The sequence below is a fragment of the Pelodiscus sinensis genome, chromosome 5 (assembly GCF_049634645.1).
Source record: "Pelodiscus sinensis isolate JC-2024 chromosome 5, ASM4963464v1, whole genome shotgun sequence".
In the NCBI taxonomy this organism is placed as follows: Eukaryota; Metazoa; Chordata; order Testudines; family Trionychidae; genus Pelodiscus; species Pelodiscus sinensis.
The window spans coordinates 106,949,676-106,971,386 of NC_134715.1; the positions used below are offsets into that span (position 1 = coordinate 106,949,676).

A 21,711-nucleotide genomic window follows, 5' to 3' on the forward strand; every position below is an offset into this window, starting at 1 on the left:
CCCTCTATGAGATAGAGGCAGCAAGGGGGGCGGGGTGGAAAGGGGATACTTCAAAGTGGCAGCGCCTCATGGAGCCCGATAAGGGCTCCACGCGGTGCTGCTGCTTTGAAAGGCCATGGCGGCATTTTTAGATGTCCAAACTATTTTGCTGAATAGGTTTCCAAATATACCACGTTGCTTCCAGTTCAGATGGCTAAATAAATGGAAGTATTGTGCTTAACAATACTAGGTTTTTACTAATTTATACTTTTGTTGACAGAAGTCTTGTATGACATGTAAGTCTTGTATGTGTAAAAGAATGACATGTTTCTTTTTGTTTTCCTTTTATAATCTAGTTGATGTTTTTTGGAATCTTTTTGTGCCTGGATGCTTTTCTCTATGTGTTCACCCTGCTTCCTTTGCGAGTTTTTCTGGCATTGTTCCAGTTCATCACTCTGCCTTTTTATGGCTTACGGTAAGGTTTTATTTTGTTTTAAAAATAAAATATTGCTATTTTAAAATAATATTTTAACTACTTTAAGTTTTTGTAATTAGCCTATTTAATTTTATGGCCCTATGCGCTTACGCTCACATTGAGAATGGATTCCAGCATTGTCAAACATGATCTCACTGAAACCTACCAAAATAGGAAAGAAGTGAGTGTCAAGACTAATGTAATCACTAACACACCCTTTTGGTTTCCCCATTTGTAGCCCATAACATCATGGTGACACATTTTTCTAAAGGGATGAATTTAATAGCACCTTTAATTCAGTTTTTGTTGATGAGAACATTGACACATTGAGGCTTTGTGTTCAAATGAACACTTAAGACAACATTACTGTGTTGTGAAATCAAGGATAGAAAACCATTATTTTACTTCAGTAAGGAAGTAAATGCTGGGCAGAATGGGTACCTTAGTTCAACAACCAGGGGTACATGTACTGCTGGGGTTATGCATAGGTTTTATATGGGTTGTAGCAACTCATCTAGATATTTGCCTAATTTTACAACAGGGCACGTTAAAATCATTATCCACATCAGTAGAAACTAAAATTTCATACAGACACATGTTTATGCTGCTCTCTGTATAAGGAACCTGACTGATTTGGCGAATTGGTAATGAGTGTAAAGACTTTCACTCCGAGAGCAATAGTTATGAATGTTAATACATAAAAGATATTACCAATTCATAGCCTTTTGCCACTCTGGCTGAGAGAACAAAGATAGAGTGGATGCAGGCCTGTTCAGAGAAATGTGGGGCTTAGATGCATCATGCTTGCTGGGGTTCCTTCCTCTTCTGTTGCCGTTTTTGTACACTGTAGTTAGATGTTTTGGGGTGCCCCAAGTCTTAGGTCCTTAGCACGGTTGTCCCACATTTTCCTCCCTCCCCCCCCCAACTTCGAATAGATTAATTTAACCCTGAAAAGGTAATATCTTTATTTAGACTTTGCCATCTCTTAAGTATATTAAATTGAGAGATTGTAGTATTGGTGCCTCTGCTGCAATAATTCTTTGAATTAATAGAATCTGCACTTTCATAAGCAGATAATCATAATCTACTTTCATAATCTACACTTTCATAATTGTGTTGACTTAGTAATAAAATGGCAGCTCACATTTGTATTGTGTATACACACAGTGTTTTGTAGGTTTGAAATGTTTTACTTTAGAGCATACCTTTTTAACAGAGGGAAAGCTAGTGTTACTATATGAAGAAGATCCCATAGCTTTTAAAATGTTTTCTTGTTTTGTGTTGTGAAATTTGTGTGCACACATTTGGGAAATGTCTAAAACTATTAAAAATGGACGCTAGATGGCAGCCTTCCATGTATTTTATCTTCCAATTTGAGATTAATTAGGGAGGTTTTCATTATGCAAAACAAAGATTTTCTTACCATGTACATCTCTAGTATAGCACAGTTACTACAGTTTATCAATTTTAACTTTTTTCTTCATTACTAATTAAACAACATCCATTCAAATTCTTACAAGAGGAGGTGTAATCACCAAAATCCTAAAATGCAATTCAAGTCTAAAAATGTAATTTAAAAATGGCATTGTGGTGATTTATTCCCTTAATTACTTCCTCTCTTTTTACAAAGTTTACAAGTAAAAAAAAAAAAATTCCCTTGATGCCAGCCTTGCAGATCTAGCCTGGGATAAGGAAAACAAGCCTCTTCTGCTTATGCATAAACATCTATAATAAATATCTGTAGACTAAATGTTGGTCTTTTAAATGTACCTTTGGAACCCCATTGTCTTCAGCCGTGTTTTACAGGTGTAGACAAGAGCCATTAGTTGAACAATTTGGTCCACTAATTTAACTTGAACTCGTTCTACTATTTTGGCTGTATAGGGCTTAAAGTAGTAAGTAGTAGTAAAACTTTTTTTTATTTCTAATATCAGCTACAATAATTTTCAGTATACCCAAGGAGAAGATTTTCTTGGTGGGAAAGTTGTTATATTCAGTTACTTTTCAAAACCACTTCACTGGAAACACACCTTTCCAAATACATTTAAGTCAGCAGAGTCTACATTAGATTAGACTATCATACATTATCTAATTCATAGATTTTTACATGTGATGACTTTATATACCGTTCACACACAATTCATGTTTACAATACAATGTAATTTTGTTTAGTGTGATATGATGATTCTGTTCCTAGCATGATGAGTTCTCCATTTTACTTTTTTATTTAATAACCACTGATTTGGTTTGGTATAACAAGAAAAATGTAGACTTTGATTCCCAAAATTGTCAGTATACATTTATGTATATGTAGATACTATGTCAGTAGGCTAAGCACATCTATTATTATTGAAGTTGTTGAGAAAGCAAATTGGCTGGTTAACTTTGCCTTGTTCACACCATTCAAGTAGGTGTTCTTCCCTTCAGTTGAAAAGATTTGAGTAGCTCTTCCTTATAGCTGTAACTTGTAAAGTTGTATTCCATTCTGTATCGTAAATAAAAGTGCTCCTCCCTTCATATAAACATTTTCCCCCTCAAGGTCACATCAGATAAGTTGATTAGCTTTCTGTCTCCCATGTCCTCTTGCTCTTCACTTATACTACTTCTTTGTAATTTTACTATTCTTTATAAAAGAGATAGGGATTATTTTTCCATCCTTTTTTCTTTGAAAGAGTCCAAGCCTTTTCTTTTGTATCAGACTAATCTGTATTCATGGTAACATGCATGGTTAAATGCAAAGAGGGAACTGCACATTAGTTTTTATGTGTGTACAGTATTTTAATATCCCTGTGAAACAAAATAGCTGAAACATTGAACAAGGTGTTTCCCATATGTGGGATTAATTTTCTGGCACCATTCAACTTGTTATACCTACTTTACAAATTAAAGAATATAAATTCTTCAACAATTTGACCACTAAGCCATCATTCTAAGACATTTCCTTTGGTCTAGATTTAAATCTGTAGAGCAAATTCTGGATCGTTATTTTTGTTAGAACAACGTTTTAACATAGCTGTACCTTCTCAGATGCTCAAAATTATTGAGGCAACAGCTAATCTACAGAACATTCATAGTTGGTGCAATTCAAGAGTCTGATATGAAGTACAAACTGCCTGTCATTCTTGTACAGCAAAACTGAAAAGATTTTAGTGCTGTTTCCTTTGGGAGTGACTTTGGTAGTTTGGGCCTAATATCTTTTAGATCTTTGTTCCAAACATAGAATGGGTGTCTCACAGGATTCAACAAACCGTTTAGGAAGTTGAGTAGAATTAGTAAAACAATCTTACAAAACTCTTACCTGAAATAATTCCAGAATGTTTTCCTCCTAATAAGAGTCTCCTAAATTCAATAAATCTTTCTTTGTTCTTACTTGCTATTAAATAAATTCTGTATGCTAACCAAGATATTCTTCAGCCACTCTATCATTCTGTGCTGAAACACCAATTCCAATGCAAGGATTTCTGAAAATTTGTTGGAATAAACCTGTTAAGATACTTCTCAAGAATAGATTCCTTGAACTGCACTTATGAAACAATAGTCGGATCTCATTAGTTCAGATAACAGATTTCCTATGCATCTTGATCTTTTGCTTGTAGAATTCTAAGGATATAGATCATTTATTTTCAGCCTAGCATAGCAAAAGACCTAAGAAGAAATGACAGCAAGATCTTTGTTCATAATAATATTGATACAAAGAATTTTAGGATGAAATCTTAAAATTGCACATAATCCAAGACAGTTTTTTAGATATTAGGACTAAAGAAGATTCCATCCAGTAAAACTAATTCTATAATTAAACTATAGAATGAATGACTAGATTATATTACATCTTCGTTCTTCCCTGAAAGGTTTTTCCAATAACCTCAGATTTATTTTTAAGGCATCATTCTAGAAAATACTGAACTAGATTATAAATATTCTCCTGTGGGAAGAAATGTCAATGTCTAAGGTACTAACTCCTTGAAGTGTTTCCCTGAAAGTTCCGATTTGTTCTTTTATGTGGAAATCAGTGGACTTATATTGTAAATACACTCGATAAAGGGCATGTTATTGCTCTACTCCTTTCTTCCTAAAAGGGATAAGTAGTATTAGTTCCAAGTTATAATTTATTTAGCTCCTTTCTAGGCTTGGTTGTAGTAGCTGTATTTATAAAATTCCCTGTTACCCATGTTGGACTTCACTTCTTTCAATGGGAAATAAACAAAGAAAGAACTACAGCATAGAGAGCCTTCTAGAAATACCAAACATATTGGCATTTTTTGTGTGGATCTTAAGAACATAAGAACGGCCAAACTGGGTCAGACCAAAGGTCCATCTAGCCCAGTAGCCTATCTGCCTACAGTGGCCAGCACCAGGTGCCCCAGAGAGGGTGGACCAAAGACAATGATCAGTGATTTGTCTCCTGCCATTCTTCTCCAGCCTCTGACAAACAGAGGCCAGGGACACCACTTCTATCCCCTGGCTAATAGCCTTTTATGGACCTAACCTCCAGATCTTGTTACTCTGATAAATTGTCAGACCTTTTTAAAAAGTAAATTGGCGTTTCCATTACAGACCTAGGTCCAAGTGTAATTGCTTATTTGTTGGGAATGTCTCTCCCTTCTCACCTCATCCCATCCAGGACTAGTTCCAGCCCTTGCACTCACACAGTTTCTTCACTGTCTGATTAAACTAATGAGAAGGCAAATGTGTGTTGTCTTCCATCAGAATGTATTCAAATTTATTCCTTCTAAACAAAAAGCCAAATCCTGTCCATGTGCATTCTGTGTGTGCTACATTAGAAAAGCTTATCAGTGTCAGTGCAGACATCCACCTTTCCTTTCCATAAGAGTACGTTAGTGTAGCAACATTACAATCTTCTCTCTTTCTTTCTCTCTTGTAAATCAGACTGAAGGGAAGAGCACTTTCACTTCCTTTATAGAATGGAATGTGGTGTCACAGGGAACTTCTCCATGGTGAGTAAATCCTGATTTTCCTTTTATGCTATCAGCCAAATTCACATCCACTTGTACTCAGTAAAATGACTGAATACATCAATGGACAACTTAGGTCAATTATTAATTAACATTCTCAGATCAAAAGACACTTGTTATAAATTGCCCACAGCTGAATAGTTCTTTAAAGGAAAACATAAAGGCTTGTGCTGTTTAGTGTTATACTTACTTTCTTATGTGATTTGTGTGTTTGTGGAGGGGTGGGGGCGGTTATGGAAGTAGTTTGGTATATACAGACACTAGGGTTTACATGTTTGTAGGTACAGTATATGTGCATCATTTCCATCAACAAATAATTCTCAGCACTTGCTCTGTTTTGATTATTTAGTACAGTACAAAATGGTTTGTTTTTACTTTTGTATTGTATTCCAGATGTTTCTGTTCATCATCAGTTATATTTTTGCCTGTACTTTATTTTTTAAGCAAATTTTATAATTTAAAATTATAAGAGATTGCTTAAAACTAACTCATTTGACTAAGTACAGTTAGTTAATCTGTATCTCTGGGTGACCACAAGACCAACTTTAGTCTATGGATTTTTGAAAAAGTACCTGCATTTTGGCAGGTGAAAAACACTAAACTGTTTTGTTTTTCAGAAAATTATGGGTATTATGAGAACTACTTAGACTTATTTGCATAATAAACACTTAGCAAATCTACACAGTAAATGTTGACTTTTAATAATAATGCTGCTCATTATTAAAATAAATGTATAAAGTGAAGATTTTTTTAATGTTCTCACGTGGGATCTTATTTTGCATTTATTCTGAGACAGCTCTCCTCGGAGCCTAGAAATCAGGTTGGTTTTATGTTACATTGTTAGTATGGTCTTGTGCTGTGTTGTTTGCATGTAGTTTTCGTGTTTTCAAAAGTGAAGTGCTGTTTGATATTGACAACCTAGCCTCCATTTTGTCCTGTGTTTCAAATAGATGTCTGTGAGCAAAACCCTAATATTAAAAACCAGTTAAGAAAAATTACAAAATGTTGTGTTTACGTACACATGCACACGCTTGAAAATGCAATGACCATGGATATGAGTTACTTTTCCAATACAAATATTAGATGTGTTGAAAATGGCTCTTTAAGGCAGTCTAATCAGGTATTTGTATAAACGTGTAAACACTTGAAATTTTTAGTGGTTACACATTTACATGCAGGAGGTGGGGGCTTGGTGCTTGTGGGGACCCAGTTTTACTGGCTCCCTCTTGCCCCTTCCGCCCTCTCTCCGCTGCCTCCCCATTGCCTTTGATACAATAGTATTAACCGATAAGCCCAGACTTATTGGTTAATCATGTGGTCGAGTACACATTGACATCCCTAGTTTTATTTGTGAATTCAGGCATCTTTTCCAAAACAAAAACGGATGCTGGCTCCTCACACCTTTTGAAGAATTTTTTAAAAATTCATTCTATATACAGACATGTTTGCAGCAAACTCATTTTGGTTTAGTTCTCTGACACTTAATAAGGATATTTTTATGAAAAATAAAATTATTGTATCTTAAGCAGTAGGCTGCTCATTCCTGTTTCTGTTGTTTTATCTTCCTTGACGTAGTTTAACTTGTCTAATTCTTGGATGTGATTATAAATGTTATTAAAGGTAATTGTGTTGACACTGGATACATAAACTTTTTTTACAGCATTACACTTAGTAATGCATAACATTTGGTTTAAAAAAAATTTAATAGCTCTATACAAAATCAGTATATACAATATGTAATTATCCCTGTGTAATATAGGGGTGTTAAATTTTGTTTAACCAGCTAATAGAGTAGTTGATGGAATTTTCCATTGACTACTTGATTAGTTAAGTGGGGAAACAGCAGAGCTGGGTTAGATCCTGACCCCGGGAGCTAACCCCTCCACTGCTCTGCCTTTTAAATGTAGTAACAGCTGCCTGGCTCTTACTGCATTTAAAATCAGAGGCGCAGCGTCTAGGACCAGGCATGAGCTGGGACAACTGATTCCCGGCTTGCACCCAGTTCCTCACAGATTCCCCCTCTGTGCCTGCCCCCCTTCTACTCCTCCCCTTCCTGCCTCTGATAGAGGCAGCAATGGGGAAAAGTGACTAGTCGAGTGGTCACATGACTAACCAATAAGTATATGCTGCTTACATCCCTAATGTAACATCATCAAAATGACAACTTTATAAATCTCAAACCATAATTATTAGTGGGTATGATGTTTGGGGGATGGTTCTGCTGTTTTTGAAGAACAAGAATATACAGAGAATAAATTGGGTGCTACTTTTTATCCGTTTTCACATATGCCACATCATGATAAAATCGTAAACAGTAATTATATTAAGGCAACACATTTTAATATTAGTACAATCAGTTTTTGCATAATTCATAACTTACTGCCCAAAGAATATAGAATCAAAAAACTGAATTAGATTTGAAAAAAGAATTACACTTATTTATATGAGATTATTAGTTATATAAGATAAGAATTTATAAAGCATAATAAACTTTCTAGAATAAAAGCCAATCATTTGCTGCCTAGTATTTAAATGCAACTTCCCTCTTGAGAAAGTTACTGAATGTGTTTGTCATGAGGATTTATCCTCCGAAGCATCAATCAGTATTTGAGATGACAAGATGCTGAATAGATGGGTACAGCTTGATTTTATAATCTAGAGAAATTTTAACAAGTGTCTAGATGTTTCAGTTAAATGCAATACAAAATAAATGTTTTTATTTGGGTTCTATTTTTTATGGTGCTCCCATGAAAGAAATGCTGTCACTTGATTCTCCTTGGGATAAATTTGGTAGAAACTGGTATCCTGGCTTCTCTTGAAAATATTGGCTATATGGAGTAAAATTATGAGTTAAGCTTATTATATCCTTATGTTGTAGATCCTTTATATGTTGTATAAAAATAGCTAAAAATGCACTAGTCAGATTACATATTTGGGATGCCAGAACTCTAATCAGCTTTGTATATTTCATTGATTTGTGGATTAATTATTCTGGATTCCAGTAAACCAGGGTTTTATTGTGACTCATCTTACTCGTGCCCTACCAGTTGTTAAAAAACTTCAGTGGTACAGCTGTTAGAACAAAGAACATTTAGTTCTTTAGCAAAGACAGATAGTAATGCAATATGAGCCTATAGCTGGCATAATGTACAGTACAAGTACTATCAAAATAATAATTTGCTGCCATTGAAATACTCCTGAAGTGTATGCGTTTGTAATTGTTTTCTTCATAATGGCATTGGTGTTTCTGATCTTTTGTACAGGTTTAGACTCTTGTGCTTTATTTATCTCAAAAAATAGATGGAGACAGAAATCTTCCTATTGTATGAGATGCACATAAGGAATGTATTTAGAATGGCTTGGTATAAAACTTGCATACCATGTATGATTGTTTCAAACAATGGAGTTTTAAAAAAAAATCTTCAGAAGCAAAGAAATTTCACCCTATTTGTTCATTTCTGTTGGCAAACTTTGTTCTTTTTCTATAGTTTTGCATTATATTGCACAAGTCAGGGCTGTTTAACTTTGGGCAGGGAAATGGGTATTAATGTAGGTCAGGTCTTAAATGGCTTTTCTTATGTCAGAAATACCATAATTTTTAAAAGTTGCTAATTGTTCACTACCATTCTTTTTTTTTTTTTTTCAATTTTAAAGTGAAATAAATTTGAGGGTAAAATAACCTTTACATTCTTGACAACTGAAAAGATGTATTTAATTCATCTGACACTAATGTCATGATTACTCTTTTTAGACTTTGATATATTGCCACTATACATCTGTGGCACCACTATATTCTTTTAAGTACCATAACAAGGTGAAAACCTAATAGTTTGTTAGGACTAAAATACCAAATGAAGACTAGCCTCCTTTGTGTTTTTAAGAGGGTAGTCTCACTTGTAGCTTTGCTTCTGGGCTAGAACCCTGGGAGGGTTTGAGCTCTTGGTCTAAATCATCTGTGGATGTTCACTGGAGAGTGAGCTGTTGAATGACTCAAGACTATCCTTGTTTGCTGACAAATGTAATCAGCTGGTCTCCAGATCTGTCTGGTGTGCATCTTTTGCATTATCCAGTTTTTAACATCTGGCCCAGAGATTTCTCATGGTCTCTTTTTCATTATGCCCCCTGAGTAGCTGCTTTTTTGGAAAGTGGGGCTGTGGCGGGGAGCTTGATACAAACTTAATTAAACATATATTTATACAGCAAAAAGAGTGATAGTTCCTGGACACTGACTTACCATCACTCAGAAATAATAATAAAGTAAAACAGTGATTGGACATATCCTCCATGAATTTATCTAGTTCTTTTTTGAACCCTTGTTGTAATCTTGGCCTTCTCAACATTCTCTAGCAAAGTGTTCTACAGGTTAGCTGTGTGAAGAAATACTTCCTTTTGTTGGTTTTAAATCTGCCTATTACTTTCTGTATCAGAGGTAGCAGTGGGGGGGTGCCAAGCGGGAGCCAGTTTGTGAGGGGGGCCAGTTTAAAAACCAGCTCCCCACACAGATTGGCTGCTTGACACTTCATGCTGCTGCCTGTATATATACAGAGGTGCTGTATACAGAGGCAACAGCATGGAGTGGCAGCAACCCCTGTCCCCAGATGTCTGAGCTCCCCGTGGATTGAGGCTGCTCCCAAGGGAAGGGTGGTGAGGGAGTGCGGGGAGGCTGCCATGAAGCAGCCTCTGTCTGCGGCAGCCTGGGTTGGCTGTGGACAGAGGCTGGTCCAGCAGCTGCCCCCTGAGCTCCTGCCTCTGTCTGCAGGGAACTCGGACCTCCCCACGGACAGGGGCTGCTGCCGCAAAGCAGTATATTAATTACATTTGATGACCCCCTCCTTGTGGTATCAGAAGGAGTAAATAACACTTATTTACTTATGCCCCATCTGTCATGATTTTATAGACTTGTATCATGTTCTCCCCCGTCATCTCTTTTTTTCAGCTGTGGTCTCATTCTTCGTAATCTTTCCTCATATGCAAGTTGTTCCACATCTCTATTCTTTTTTGAGATGCGGTGACCACATCTGCATGCAGCATTCAAGAAGTGGGTGTATCATGGATTTTTATAGACATTTTGATATTATTTGACTTATCTATACCTTTCTGATTATTTACAATATTCTGTTAGCTTTTTTTACTGCCACTGCACATTGAGTGGCTGTTTTCAGAGAATTCTCCACAATGAGTCCAAGATCTCTTTCTTGACTGGTAACAGCTAATTTAGACCCCATAATTTTATATGTATATTTGGGGTTGTTTTCCAATGTGCATTCCTTTGCATTTGTCAACATTGAATTTCATCTGTCATTTTGTTTCTCAGTCACCACGTTTTGTGAGGTCCCTTTGTACCTCTTCACAGTCTGCGTTGGTTTTAACCACCTTGAGAACTTTTGTGTCATTTGCAGTTTTTGCCACCTCAATTTTAATCCTTTTTTTCCCCAGATCATTTATGAATCTGTTGAATAGCACTGATCCCAGTACAGATCCTGGGACACCACTATTTACTTCTCTCTATTCTGAAAACTGACCATTTATAACTACCCTTTGTTTCCTATCTTTTAACCAGTTGATTCGAGGACCTCCCTCTTATTCATGATAGCTTTCATTGTTTAAGAGCCTTTGATGAGGGACCTTGTCAAAGGCTTTCTGGAAATCTAAGTACACTATATCTGCTGGATCCCTCTTATCCACATACTTATTTACTCTTTCAAAGAATTCTGTAGATTGGTGTATGGAGATGTAGAAGTTATGACTTAAACCAAGTTTAGCTATATTGCAAGCCTGTAATTGGTTTCCAAAAAACACTCACTTCTGCAGTCTAGTAAGAGATTATAAGAAATAAGCCCTTGGACAGCAGACAGTTTGGATATTACCCTATAGGAACTAGCACGTACCAAACATAGCTTTCGTTTAACTGAGCGTAGATTGCACACAGTAACAAACATGCATTTTTTTTATAGCTACATTGTGAGAATGTACCCACAGTATACTTTCTGTCTGTGGTTGCTGTTCGCCTTCTCGACACTGAGGAATATTTCAAGGCCAGACATAAAGTTCATGGGGGGGGGGGGAGGACGGGGGAAAATGTCAGTTTAAAACTTGCTCCCCAAAGTAGATTGAAATGGCAGTAATTCTGGCAACCTTCTTCTCCTAGGCACCTTTTTGGGGACTACAGAAGGTATGAAGCTACATACATATACAATCAAAGTTCAATTTTCAGTTAAAAAAATATCCCACTCCATCCATTTGTACGGAAGCATGGAACCTTTCTGATAACTTCAACGTATGCTTTCCTCTGCCAACCTCCGAAGAAAATCCAGAGAAAATGTATAATGCTTCTTACTCAACTAGTAGCTTTGGTATCCAGTTAATTCACCTCTGCATTTTAATTGTATGGCTACTTTCATTTTGAGGCAGCCTTAGAATAGGAATTTTGCAGACTAGTAAAGAAACCTGCTATTCCCAGCTCACTTTTAGCACTTGCTTTAGACAAAGGACTGTTAATTGGTGCCTTTGTGGTATGTTGACCATTTTTGTTTTTTCTCTATAGCCATGTGTATAAATCCTTCCTGGATGTTGCCCTCCTTTTCATTTTTCACCTGTGATTGGCTATGGTCTAGGTACACATAATTTAAGTGAAGGTGTGATTTTTAAACTACTTTGAGTGAATTTGTGCAATGCTATATATGTATTTTGTTAGCTTGTTCCTTTAAATTTTCAGTGGCAGGTTATAAACACAGGAGGCCCCAGGAGGGATTAGCTGGTTTGATAAAGACTCCAGAGCATTCCCCATATCCATTGCTCAGTCACTTATTTCTTGCTGACTGATGGCTCAGAAATATTTTATATGCAGTTTCCTATTGTCTGCAGCTGCCAGAAGGGGCAGATTTTGAAGCTAGAGTGGTGGTGAGCATATGAGCACTATTTATTTGATTAGGTGTCTATACTGTTCTCACCTTTGTAGTGAGTACCTGAACCATAGAATCTTTATGATCACGAAACAAGGTGGGAAGGCACTGACTCCTTCTTGCTGTACTTTTGAATTTCCCCAGTCTTCAGTGTGCTAATGACAAATACAGGCACTTGCTAATTATTGTGTGATAATATTGCAACAGAGGCTTTGATTAGTTCTCAAAACTCATTGCACACATGTTTTCAGATCTCTAATATCACCTTTTTGGCCAAGAGCTATGCTTAAGCATTTGGCTTCCTTTCCTTCACTTCTCTTGGGTGACACAATATGTCTCTCCACCTTGTGATCAGGATATTTTTTGCCTGTCTATACTGTGAATTCCTCAAAGTCATGCTTCAAAAACAGGCATGCTTTGCATTCTCCACAAAAACTATGAACAGCATAATTCCTCACAGTTAAGTAACCACACAAGTTTTTCTAAGTACAGTAAACACATTCTTAAAGTGGAAGTTTTGCAGGAGAAACATAATAAAAACAATAAAAGGACCTGTATGCCTGTTAATAAGTTTACCAGAGATCACCCCTAAGTCCACCAAGGATTCTGGCAGGCAATCACATCTTCAGAGCACATAATGAGGTTTTTCTGTGGTTACAAGTTCATAACATCTTTCACTCATAACAAGAACAGCCATTAGTCTGAGAGTGAACTGTGAATAATACAGTGAACTCTTAAACTTGATTCAACAAAGTTTAATTTAATTCAATAAGGTTTGTCCAGTATATTATAGAAATTATACTGTATCAGTCACTCCTTTAAAAATAGGTCTCAATTTGAGCACATCACTACTAAATTGTTGGTGGCAATGAATAGCTATTTTATAGTGGTAATAACAAAATAAGAGCAACTTCACTGAATGAAGGAGTGTAGGGAGATGTACATTAATTCTGTATGAAAGGTTAAGACAGTACTTAGCCCTCCAAGTTGCCTTGTCAAAAAATCTTATGCCGGAGCAGCTAATTGCATGGATACTACATTTCTCCTAATACACAACAGCTCCTGAAACTCACCTTCTTGACCTGGATGATTAAATGTGCAGTGACTTTTTGAACTGGGAATTAGGATTGACAGGGGCCTTGAAAAACTTAAACACAAGGAATAGTCCTGAAGTCATCAACGTTAGCCCCGTGTACTGACACAGAACAAAATAAACCTAAACCATCCCTGATAGATGTTTGTCTAAACCAGTGGTGGGGAACCTAAGGCCTGGGAGGCCAGATGCGGTGCACAGCTTGCCTGGATTCCGCCCTGAGACTCAGTGTCTGCCCCCAGCATTGGGGAGTCCATGATGGCACTGCACGACTCCCTCTTCCCCCCCAGCATGAGGCTGGAGCCCACAAAATTTACTACTCTGGGCCCACCTAGACCCTGATGTGTGAAGGAAATGTAGAGAGTTTTGTCTGTCCTTCTCAGTTGGGGGCCAAAACTGTGAGGTAAGTGAGTTTTTTGGGGCACCCCCCTACGTATTTTTCAGTGGGTCAGTGGCCCCTGACCCAAAAAGAGATTCCCTACCCTGGTCTTAGACGGATCCAGACTGGCTGTTCCTTATAGCCCTACTATTCTCTGGATGGCATACAAATTGTTTAAATTTTTTCCAAGATCTTTCTGGGTATTGGTGTCAGGCTTACTAATTCCTTGGATCATCTTTGTTATCCTTTTTAAAGATAAGCGGTATGTTTGTTCTTCTTCAGTCTTTTGGGACCTCACCTGACTTCCTGTAGTTAATCATAGAATCATAGAATAATAGGACTGGAAGGGACCTCAAGAGGTCATCGAGTCCAGCCCCCCGCCCTCAAGGCAGGACCAAGCTCAGTCTACACCATCCCTGACAGATGTCTATCTAACCTGTTCTTAAATATCTCCAGAGAGGGAGATTCCACCACCTCCCTTGGCAATTTATTCCAATATTTGACCACCCTGACAGTTAGGAATTTTTTCCTAATGTCCAATCTAAACCTCCCCTGCTGCACTTTAAGCCCATTACTCCTTGTCCTGTCCTCAGAAACCAAGAGGAACAAATTTTCGCCTTCCTCCTTGTGACACCCTTTTAGATATTTGAAAACCGCTATCATGTCCCCCCTTAATCTTCTTTTTTCCAAACTAAACAAGCCCAGTTCATGAAGCCTGGCTTCATAGGTCATGTTCTCTTAAACCTTTAATCATTCTTGTCGCTCTTCTCTGTACCCTTTCCAATTTCTCCACATCTTTCTTGAAAGTGGCGCCCAGAACTGGACACACTACTCTAGCTGAGGCCTAACTAGTGCAGAGTAGAGCGGCAGAATGACTTCACGAGTTTTGCTTACAACACACCTGTTGATACAACCTAGAATCATATTTGCTTTTTTTGCAGCAGCATCACACTGTTGACTCATATTCAACTTGTGGTCCACTATGACCTTCATTAGGTCTTACTGGTTTGAATACTTCTAATTGTATTTAACTATTCTTCAGTATGTTATTTCCCTATTTTGGCTTATGTTCCTTATAGGGATGAAAAGGTTAACTGGTTAACCAGTAATCATTAGCCTTACTAGCATGCTTACCAGGTAAATGGTTAATTGGAGGACTGGTCAGGGGGAGCAGCCTCCTGTCCACTGTACCTGACTCAGGGTGCAGTGTAGCAGAACCCTGGCTAGAGCAGCCCCCTCATCCAAAGTGTAGAGGACTGGGTTGGAAGAACTCCCCATAGCTGGTGGACTGCCTGGACCCCAGCCCCGGGACCTCAGCCACACAGTTAAACTATTACAATTAAATTGTTTAACCAGTACATTTTTTTTATTGCATATTTACATTCCTAGTTCCTTTCCCCTTGCTGTTCAAGTTGAGTACCTGGTAACCATTTTCCTTTTCAGTGAAGACTGAAGCAAAATGGACATTCATCAGCTCAGCACAGGAATATACACACTATTGCTTGGTACAAATCTGACACCCTGCTTCCATTGTAAATCCTTAGAACCTGGACGGTGAGAGGATCCACTGAGTTGCTGTTTTATAAAAGCTGTTGTGTTTGTGCACTCTTCAAAAGTATGAATTCATATGAACATCTGGTTCAAACGGCACTACTTATGTTTTTTGCAAGAAATGAGCTTTTATGTAGTTGCACATTGCAGTGCTTGTCTGAAAAGAGTGTATCATGTCTAAACTCCTAAGAGCTTACAGGCTAATACGAGACATAATAAATGAATGGCAAATGAACAATAGCAAGAAAAAGGGGAGACAAGGGTAATAGTAATAAAAACATGGGTATTTTTAGACTCACTATGTATATTTCAAGATTTTATATCTGCTCCATTTTAAATAAATCAGTTGAAATTATTAAACAATTGTATGGAGTGTTTAAAACACTGTTGAGAGTAGATGGGCGTCTCATTTTTCAATCCTTAAGCTCTTTTCTGTTAAACCCTTTTCAATCAAACTTATAAATCAGGTAATATACCCATATTAATATAACTCTAGTAGCCATTGCTAATTATCTGATTTAATGGCTTGATCTAGACATGTGGTGAGGGCAATGTGGAGTCTCGGCATCTGTCTGTTTATTTCTTATCTTTTGTAGAAGAACATAGAATTTGTGTACTTCTGTCAACTAATTAGAGACAAGGAAGTTAGGGTTTTATTGGACCAGCTGTGCAAAATGTTACCTCACCTTGTAAGTGCCATATCCTGGGATCAATGTGGCTTAGAATAGCATTACTTATTTGCAATATATTGCAGTGGAACTATGTACCTTTCATAATTTATAAAAGCTAACCCAACATGTTCATTATCTTTTTATACCACAATTTTTGTTTTTGGGATGTACTAAAATGTAGAGGGGTTTATCTAATTACATGTTTTGATAGGTACCAGTTAAATCTGATTATGGCTTTTCCTGTACGTGTCACTTATAACATCTCTGAATATTTTATAATTTCTACATGACTGATTTCATGATTTGTATATGTATCTGTCCAGACAGTTTCTCGCTTGCCCTTACTTAATTTTCCTTAGGCTGGTAGAAAATAAGGGCAAATCTACCAAAATAGCTATTCTGGAATAATTATTTCAGACTGAACTTAAAAAACAAGAAATTGTCTGGTAGCACTTTATAGACTAAAACAACATGTAGTCTATACATGCGCCATCCGTTAGCATGTCCTTCTTTGTACTGAAGTATTAGAGAAGGCTGCTTCATTTCCTTTCCTTTCCAAAGAGAGAAGCAAGCAAGACTACTTCTGAAAGTGAGGAGATTAAAGTGATATGTAAAATTCCTAAGAATGAAGGATTAAGTAAAAACAACCATACCTTTGTGCAAAGGCTCTTGTTAAGGTTAAGGGCAAATGTGATTTTACCTAACCACTGGGGCCTTGACAGCTGGGAGAGAATGATCCTGTTCAAGACGGTGATCTATAATTTTGCATAATTATTTTTAGCGCACCACTACTTGTTTTTCTGTATTTTTAGCTCAGCAGTAAATTCTTTCAAATTATATATATTCATTCTTAGCCAGCAGCCTCTATCAGTGCATATCAGCTAATGGCATTTGTGTTGTATTTTACTGTATAACATATAGAAAAATGATTTTGTCTTTGTATTTCAGTGATAGACGTTTGCTACAACCTGCTCAGGTATGTGACATTTTCAAAGGAGTTATATTGATCATCTGCTACTTCATGATGCACTATGTTGACTACTCTATGATGTACCATTTGATAAGAGGACAGTCTGTCATAAAACTCTACATCATCTACAACATGCTGGAGGTAAGGGCATTGACACTAAAAGGAAATGTCAAAGTATGCTTTCTTTCTGGATATCAGATATAATGTATTATGATTTTTGCACTTTGACATTTGTACATCTCTCTAATATAGTAGCTAGAAAGATGTTAAAACCTCAAGTTGTACTTTAACATATAGTAAAATAGACATGGACTTGAAAATCTCTACAACAGATGCTTCCATGAAAAAGGGTGCAAGAACTTTGTTATATATCCTCTTAAATCTGTTTCTTGTAATGTATCAGAGTTAATTATGTTAAATTAAAAAAAATAAAATGAGGAAGAGAGAAAGAGAAAGAAAAAAGAAAAGTGTTCTAGAGTGAAACTTGAAATACAAGAGTCAGACTATAAGATAGCTGAAAAAAAAATATAATATTTGAAATAGGAATTGATTCTGTGAAGGTTTTGCCCAATAGTGGCAGGATCTTAGGGTAGAATAAAGAAAAAAATCTTAAGGTAGATGAGATTTATCTATTTATTTCTTTTTTTAGAAATGTACCTTTCAGTATGCTTACGCGTGTGTACTAAAAACAAAATCAGTACTTCCAGCTTCTCCCAATCCATACCATCATAAAAATCCTTAGTACGTGGGTAGAATGTCTGCTAGGGATGAAAGCAAATAGTCGACTAACCAATAAGCTTAAGCTTATCGGTTAGTCAACTGTTTGCCTAAGCTTATCGGTTAGTTGAGTTGACTACTTGCATTTCCTCCTCCCCCCACTGCCTCTGTATTAGGCAGCAGTCCCTGTCCATGAGGGAGTCCCAATGGGGAGCTGGGACCCCTCACAGACAGGGACTGCTGTCGCAAAGCATCCCCTGTCCACAGCAGCCCAGGCTTGCCGTGGAGAGAGGCTGCTCTAGCAGTAGCCCCTTGGTTTGCGGTGGGTCCCAGCTGCCATGAATGGGACTGCTCTTGCAGGCAGGCAGCCCGGCTCAGTCCCCGCTCCCCCGGTCCGGAACCAAACCCCTCTGTGGCTCTGCGATTTAAAAGGCAGTAGGAGCCAGACAGCCATCCCCACAGCTCCTACTGCTCCAGGGCCAAACTCTGCTGCAACTCTGCGATTTAAAATGCAGTAGGAGCCAGGGGGCAGGCTGCCTGACTCCAATTGTCTTTTAAATTGCAGAGCCACAGCGGGGTTTGGTCCCAGGCCCGACTGAGCTGGGCTGCTTATCAGCAAATCAAGTAGTCAACTCGATTAGTAAATTAACCTCATTTTAACATCCCTAGTTTCTACCATGAATTTAGAGGAGTTGGAGAAACTTGGAGGGGAAGGGGGGAAGCCAAGAGATATGTCTATGAAGTAGCATAAAAGGAAGTCCTGTAAAACTCAAAGCATCTGTTTTTATATGATTTGTTATTAATATAACGCTTTGGGAAGCAACTGCTTTTCTTTCCCTAAAATGTTATGAACAACCATAAACGACATTTACAAAAAGTTTTAAAAAGTGGATAAAGCTTGAGTCTGACCGTAGCTCTGCATATCTGTAGCATGAAAGAGGCATAATGTGTTTAAGGGGCTATTATACCCCTTGTTGTTCTGCCAGGATACTATACTATTGCTAATAGCCCATGATTAATTAGTATGATTCAGATGTCTATCAGAAGTTTGAGGATTATTGAAACTGAGTCTTGATTTGTAGAAAATCCAGAGATTTGTAGTCTAGACATGAATTATTCACTACTGCTGTTTGAAAGTAGTGAATAAGAAGCACATTTTGTAACCACAATATTAATATGCTTCCTGAAGTAAGTGATGTGTGAGCACAATCTTGGATGTTAATTAAGACTGTCTTGCCTTTCATGTGATTTTTCTTTAATACTACTTTCAGCTAATCTAGAAATCAAAATGTAAAATTCAGCACTCTAAGATCATGTGAACTGTGATGTTCTAGGGGACATTTATCCACATATATTTTCTTAATTTCTGACTGTGAATGATCGTGACTTAATAAGTAAATCCAATGGTACAATTTATTAATGCTGAAAATAGTTCATTTCATTTCAGTGTAATTGTTTTAAAACAACACCAAAAACAATAATGGCTACTTACTGCATGTTTTAAAATGGGGCTTCAATAGTTTAATCAGCGAAGCAGAAGGCATGTTTCATTCCCTTCACTGAGTAAACAGGAAAGGAGCTTGAGCTTAGCTTTACCTGAGTATAAGCAGAACCAATGGTGCCATGTCTGCTCCAGGGCAAGGGAATAGATCCTGCTGATCTGAATTCTGTGTTCTGGTATTGCTTATAGCTACTAGCAAAGCAAGCTCCCTTTGATTTCAGTAGAGAAGGCTCCTGCTAGAAAGTGTACTGGATTTCTTGATCTACCATGAAAAAATGTCATGCATGGCAGAGTAGGAAACGTGATTTCTGCAAGCTTTTTACAAGCCTAAATCACATCCATATCAGCATAAAACAGAGGGTTTTAGATCCCACTCAACATACTTGTTGGAAACTTGTTTCCATTTTACCCAAATGCAAATCTGCCACTAACAGTACACCTTAGAAGTTGCTCATGTGCACTCTTTTTTGTAAAGGCAATAACCAGACTTGTATTGGTATTTAAAATATACTTAACTCAAACCTCTGATTTTGAAATGTTTAATTCGTGGAAATGATTAGACTGACAAAGATGTTTACAATGATGTTTTCGGCTGACTTTGGGTCAGAGAATATTGTCCTGCAAATGGATTTGATAGAAATAAAAACCACCCAAATCATGTGCTGAATGCCCCCAAATAACAAGGTTGAGGGGTGCATTCAGCCCTGCTGGCTTAAAATGACGCTTTTCTTTTTTTAGATTCAGACCCACCGGCTCCTACTCCTTATGAAGCCCCAGCGTGCGTTATGCTGGTGACGCAACATTCACCATGGAACTCAACTGGAGCCTGGAGCCGGCATATAGGGTTTAGGTAAGTCTGCTTTAAAAGAACCAACAATATTGCGTGGTGTTTCCTTGTTTTATACCGTAAGGGATATAAAACATTAAAATGTTAAAATTAAAAAACTTTTTTAAACCCTTCGCAATATTGTGAACTAAACAAAACTTACCTGCCTCCTTAAGTATTCAATAGTGGGTGCCACTTCACCAAACAAAGTGCATGATGGGGCATCACATTGGAGCAGGAGCTAGGGGATGTTGACCACTTTTACTGAGAAGTAAAAAGCCGAAAACAATACCATTGTAAATATTCTTTTGAATTAACCTAATTCTTTTCCTGATTTAAAATTTCAAGCTGCAGAGCTTTTGAAATAACTCTGAGCAGGAGATTCTATTACCATAATACTATTAGGGTAGCTAGTTAGTGCTAAATGGTACTCTTGTTTTGTCTGGGATATTCAGCATTTAACTGTACTCATTTGTTGTTTTGGTGAAATCTTCACCATTAAATGTTTTAGTAGTACTAAATAATGACTGTTGGCTTGAGAGAGGAGTTGAACTTTTCTGATTTCTGTCAGAAGTTGCTCTTCAGTGATTTTTTTTTTTTTTAAATCTGACTAGCAACCGCTTTAAAAAAAAAAAAAAAAAAAAAAAGCACTGAACTTTGGCTGACTATATTGTTCTGTGGAAAAACCTTTAGGTTAATGTGGCAAAGGAAAGTATTTGCTTGTTTATCTTCTGCTTTACCCTGATACTACTGGTTATTGTTTTTACTTGTCTAAAGTAGTCATTCTTAGTTTACAAAAGAACAACTAACTGAAGTATTAATCTTAATACATCTTACAACAGTGATTCTTTTTATATCATAATCTTACTACAGTTTAATAAGGAATTATAATATTACAGCTTGAATTTCTCTAGTCAGGAACTCTTTGGCATGATTTTGGTAGGCAGCTATCAACTTATCATAGGTGTGGCCAAATTTCCCACAATTCCATAAAGTTGGTTTACAACAACAAGTCCTAGCTCTCAATGTCCTGTACTGTTGTTTAGCTCTAATTTACCCCTAAGTGTTTTCTAAGAGTGTGTCTAGACTACATGCCTCCGTCAGCGGAGCCATGTAGATGAGGCAGGACGACAAAGGGAAACGAAGCGACGATTTAAATAATCCCCGCTTCATTTAAATCAAAATGGCCACTGTGCTGTGCCAATCAGCTGCTTGTTGGCACAGCGCGGCAGTCTAGATGGGGATCTGCCGACCGCAGAACCCTTCATCGGCAGATCCTGTAAGCTTCGCGTATAGGATCTGCCCATGAAGGGTTCTAGGGTTGGCAGATCCCCGTCTAGACTGCTGCACTGTGACGACGAACAGCTGATTGGCACAGCGCGGTGGCCATTTTGATTTAAATGGAGCGGCGATTATTTAAATCGCTGCTTCATTTTCTTTTTTCAAGTAAACTAATCTACATGGCTCCGTCGACAGAGCATGTAGTTTAGATGTACCCTAATAGCCCAATAAGCAGTGGAAGTGTTGGTAATGCTGCTAGACAATATTGACCTCTCGTGGTTTGACACATTTTCTGCTTCAGTACCAGTCAAGTCCATGTGGTGCTGGAATAGAGAGGCTTATGGTATTGTGCTATTTATCTCTTTACTTGGGTTATTCTCATAAGAGATGACA

The 21,711-nt window shown here is 37.4% G+C and overlaps 1 protein-coding gene across 6 annotated transcripts in view; it reads left to right on the forward strand.

Moving 5' to 3' along the window:
* Positions 1-21,711, forward strand: part of TAPT1 (transmembrane anterior posterior transformation 1) — an 88,996-nt gene that overhangs the window by 26,039 nt on the left and 41,246 nt on the right. For 2 of the 6 annotated variants that reach the window (XM_075930687.1, XM_006136982.4), the window contains exons 3-5: positions 336-454; positions 6,224-6,247; positions 16,972-17,134. In XM_075930687.1, coding sequence (XP_075786802.1) covers positions 336-454; positions 6,224-6,247; positions 16,972-17,134 — 306 coding nt within the window. Of the gene's footprint in view, positions 1-335; positions 455-5,341; positions 5,410-6,223; positions 6,248-16,971; positions 17,135-21,711 lie in introns of all 6 variants that reach the window. The other 4 variants (XM_075930688.1, XM_014580547.3, XM_075930686.1 and 1 more) reach the window with 4 other exon arrangements.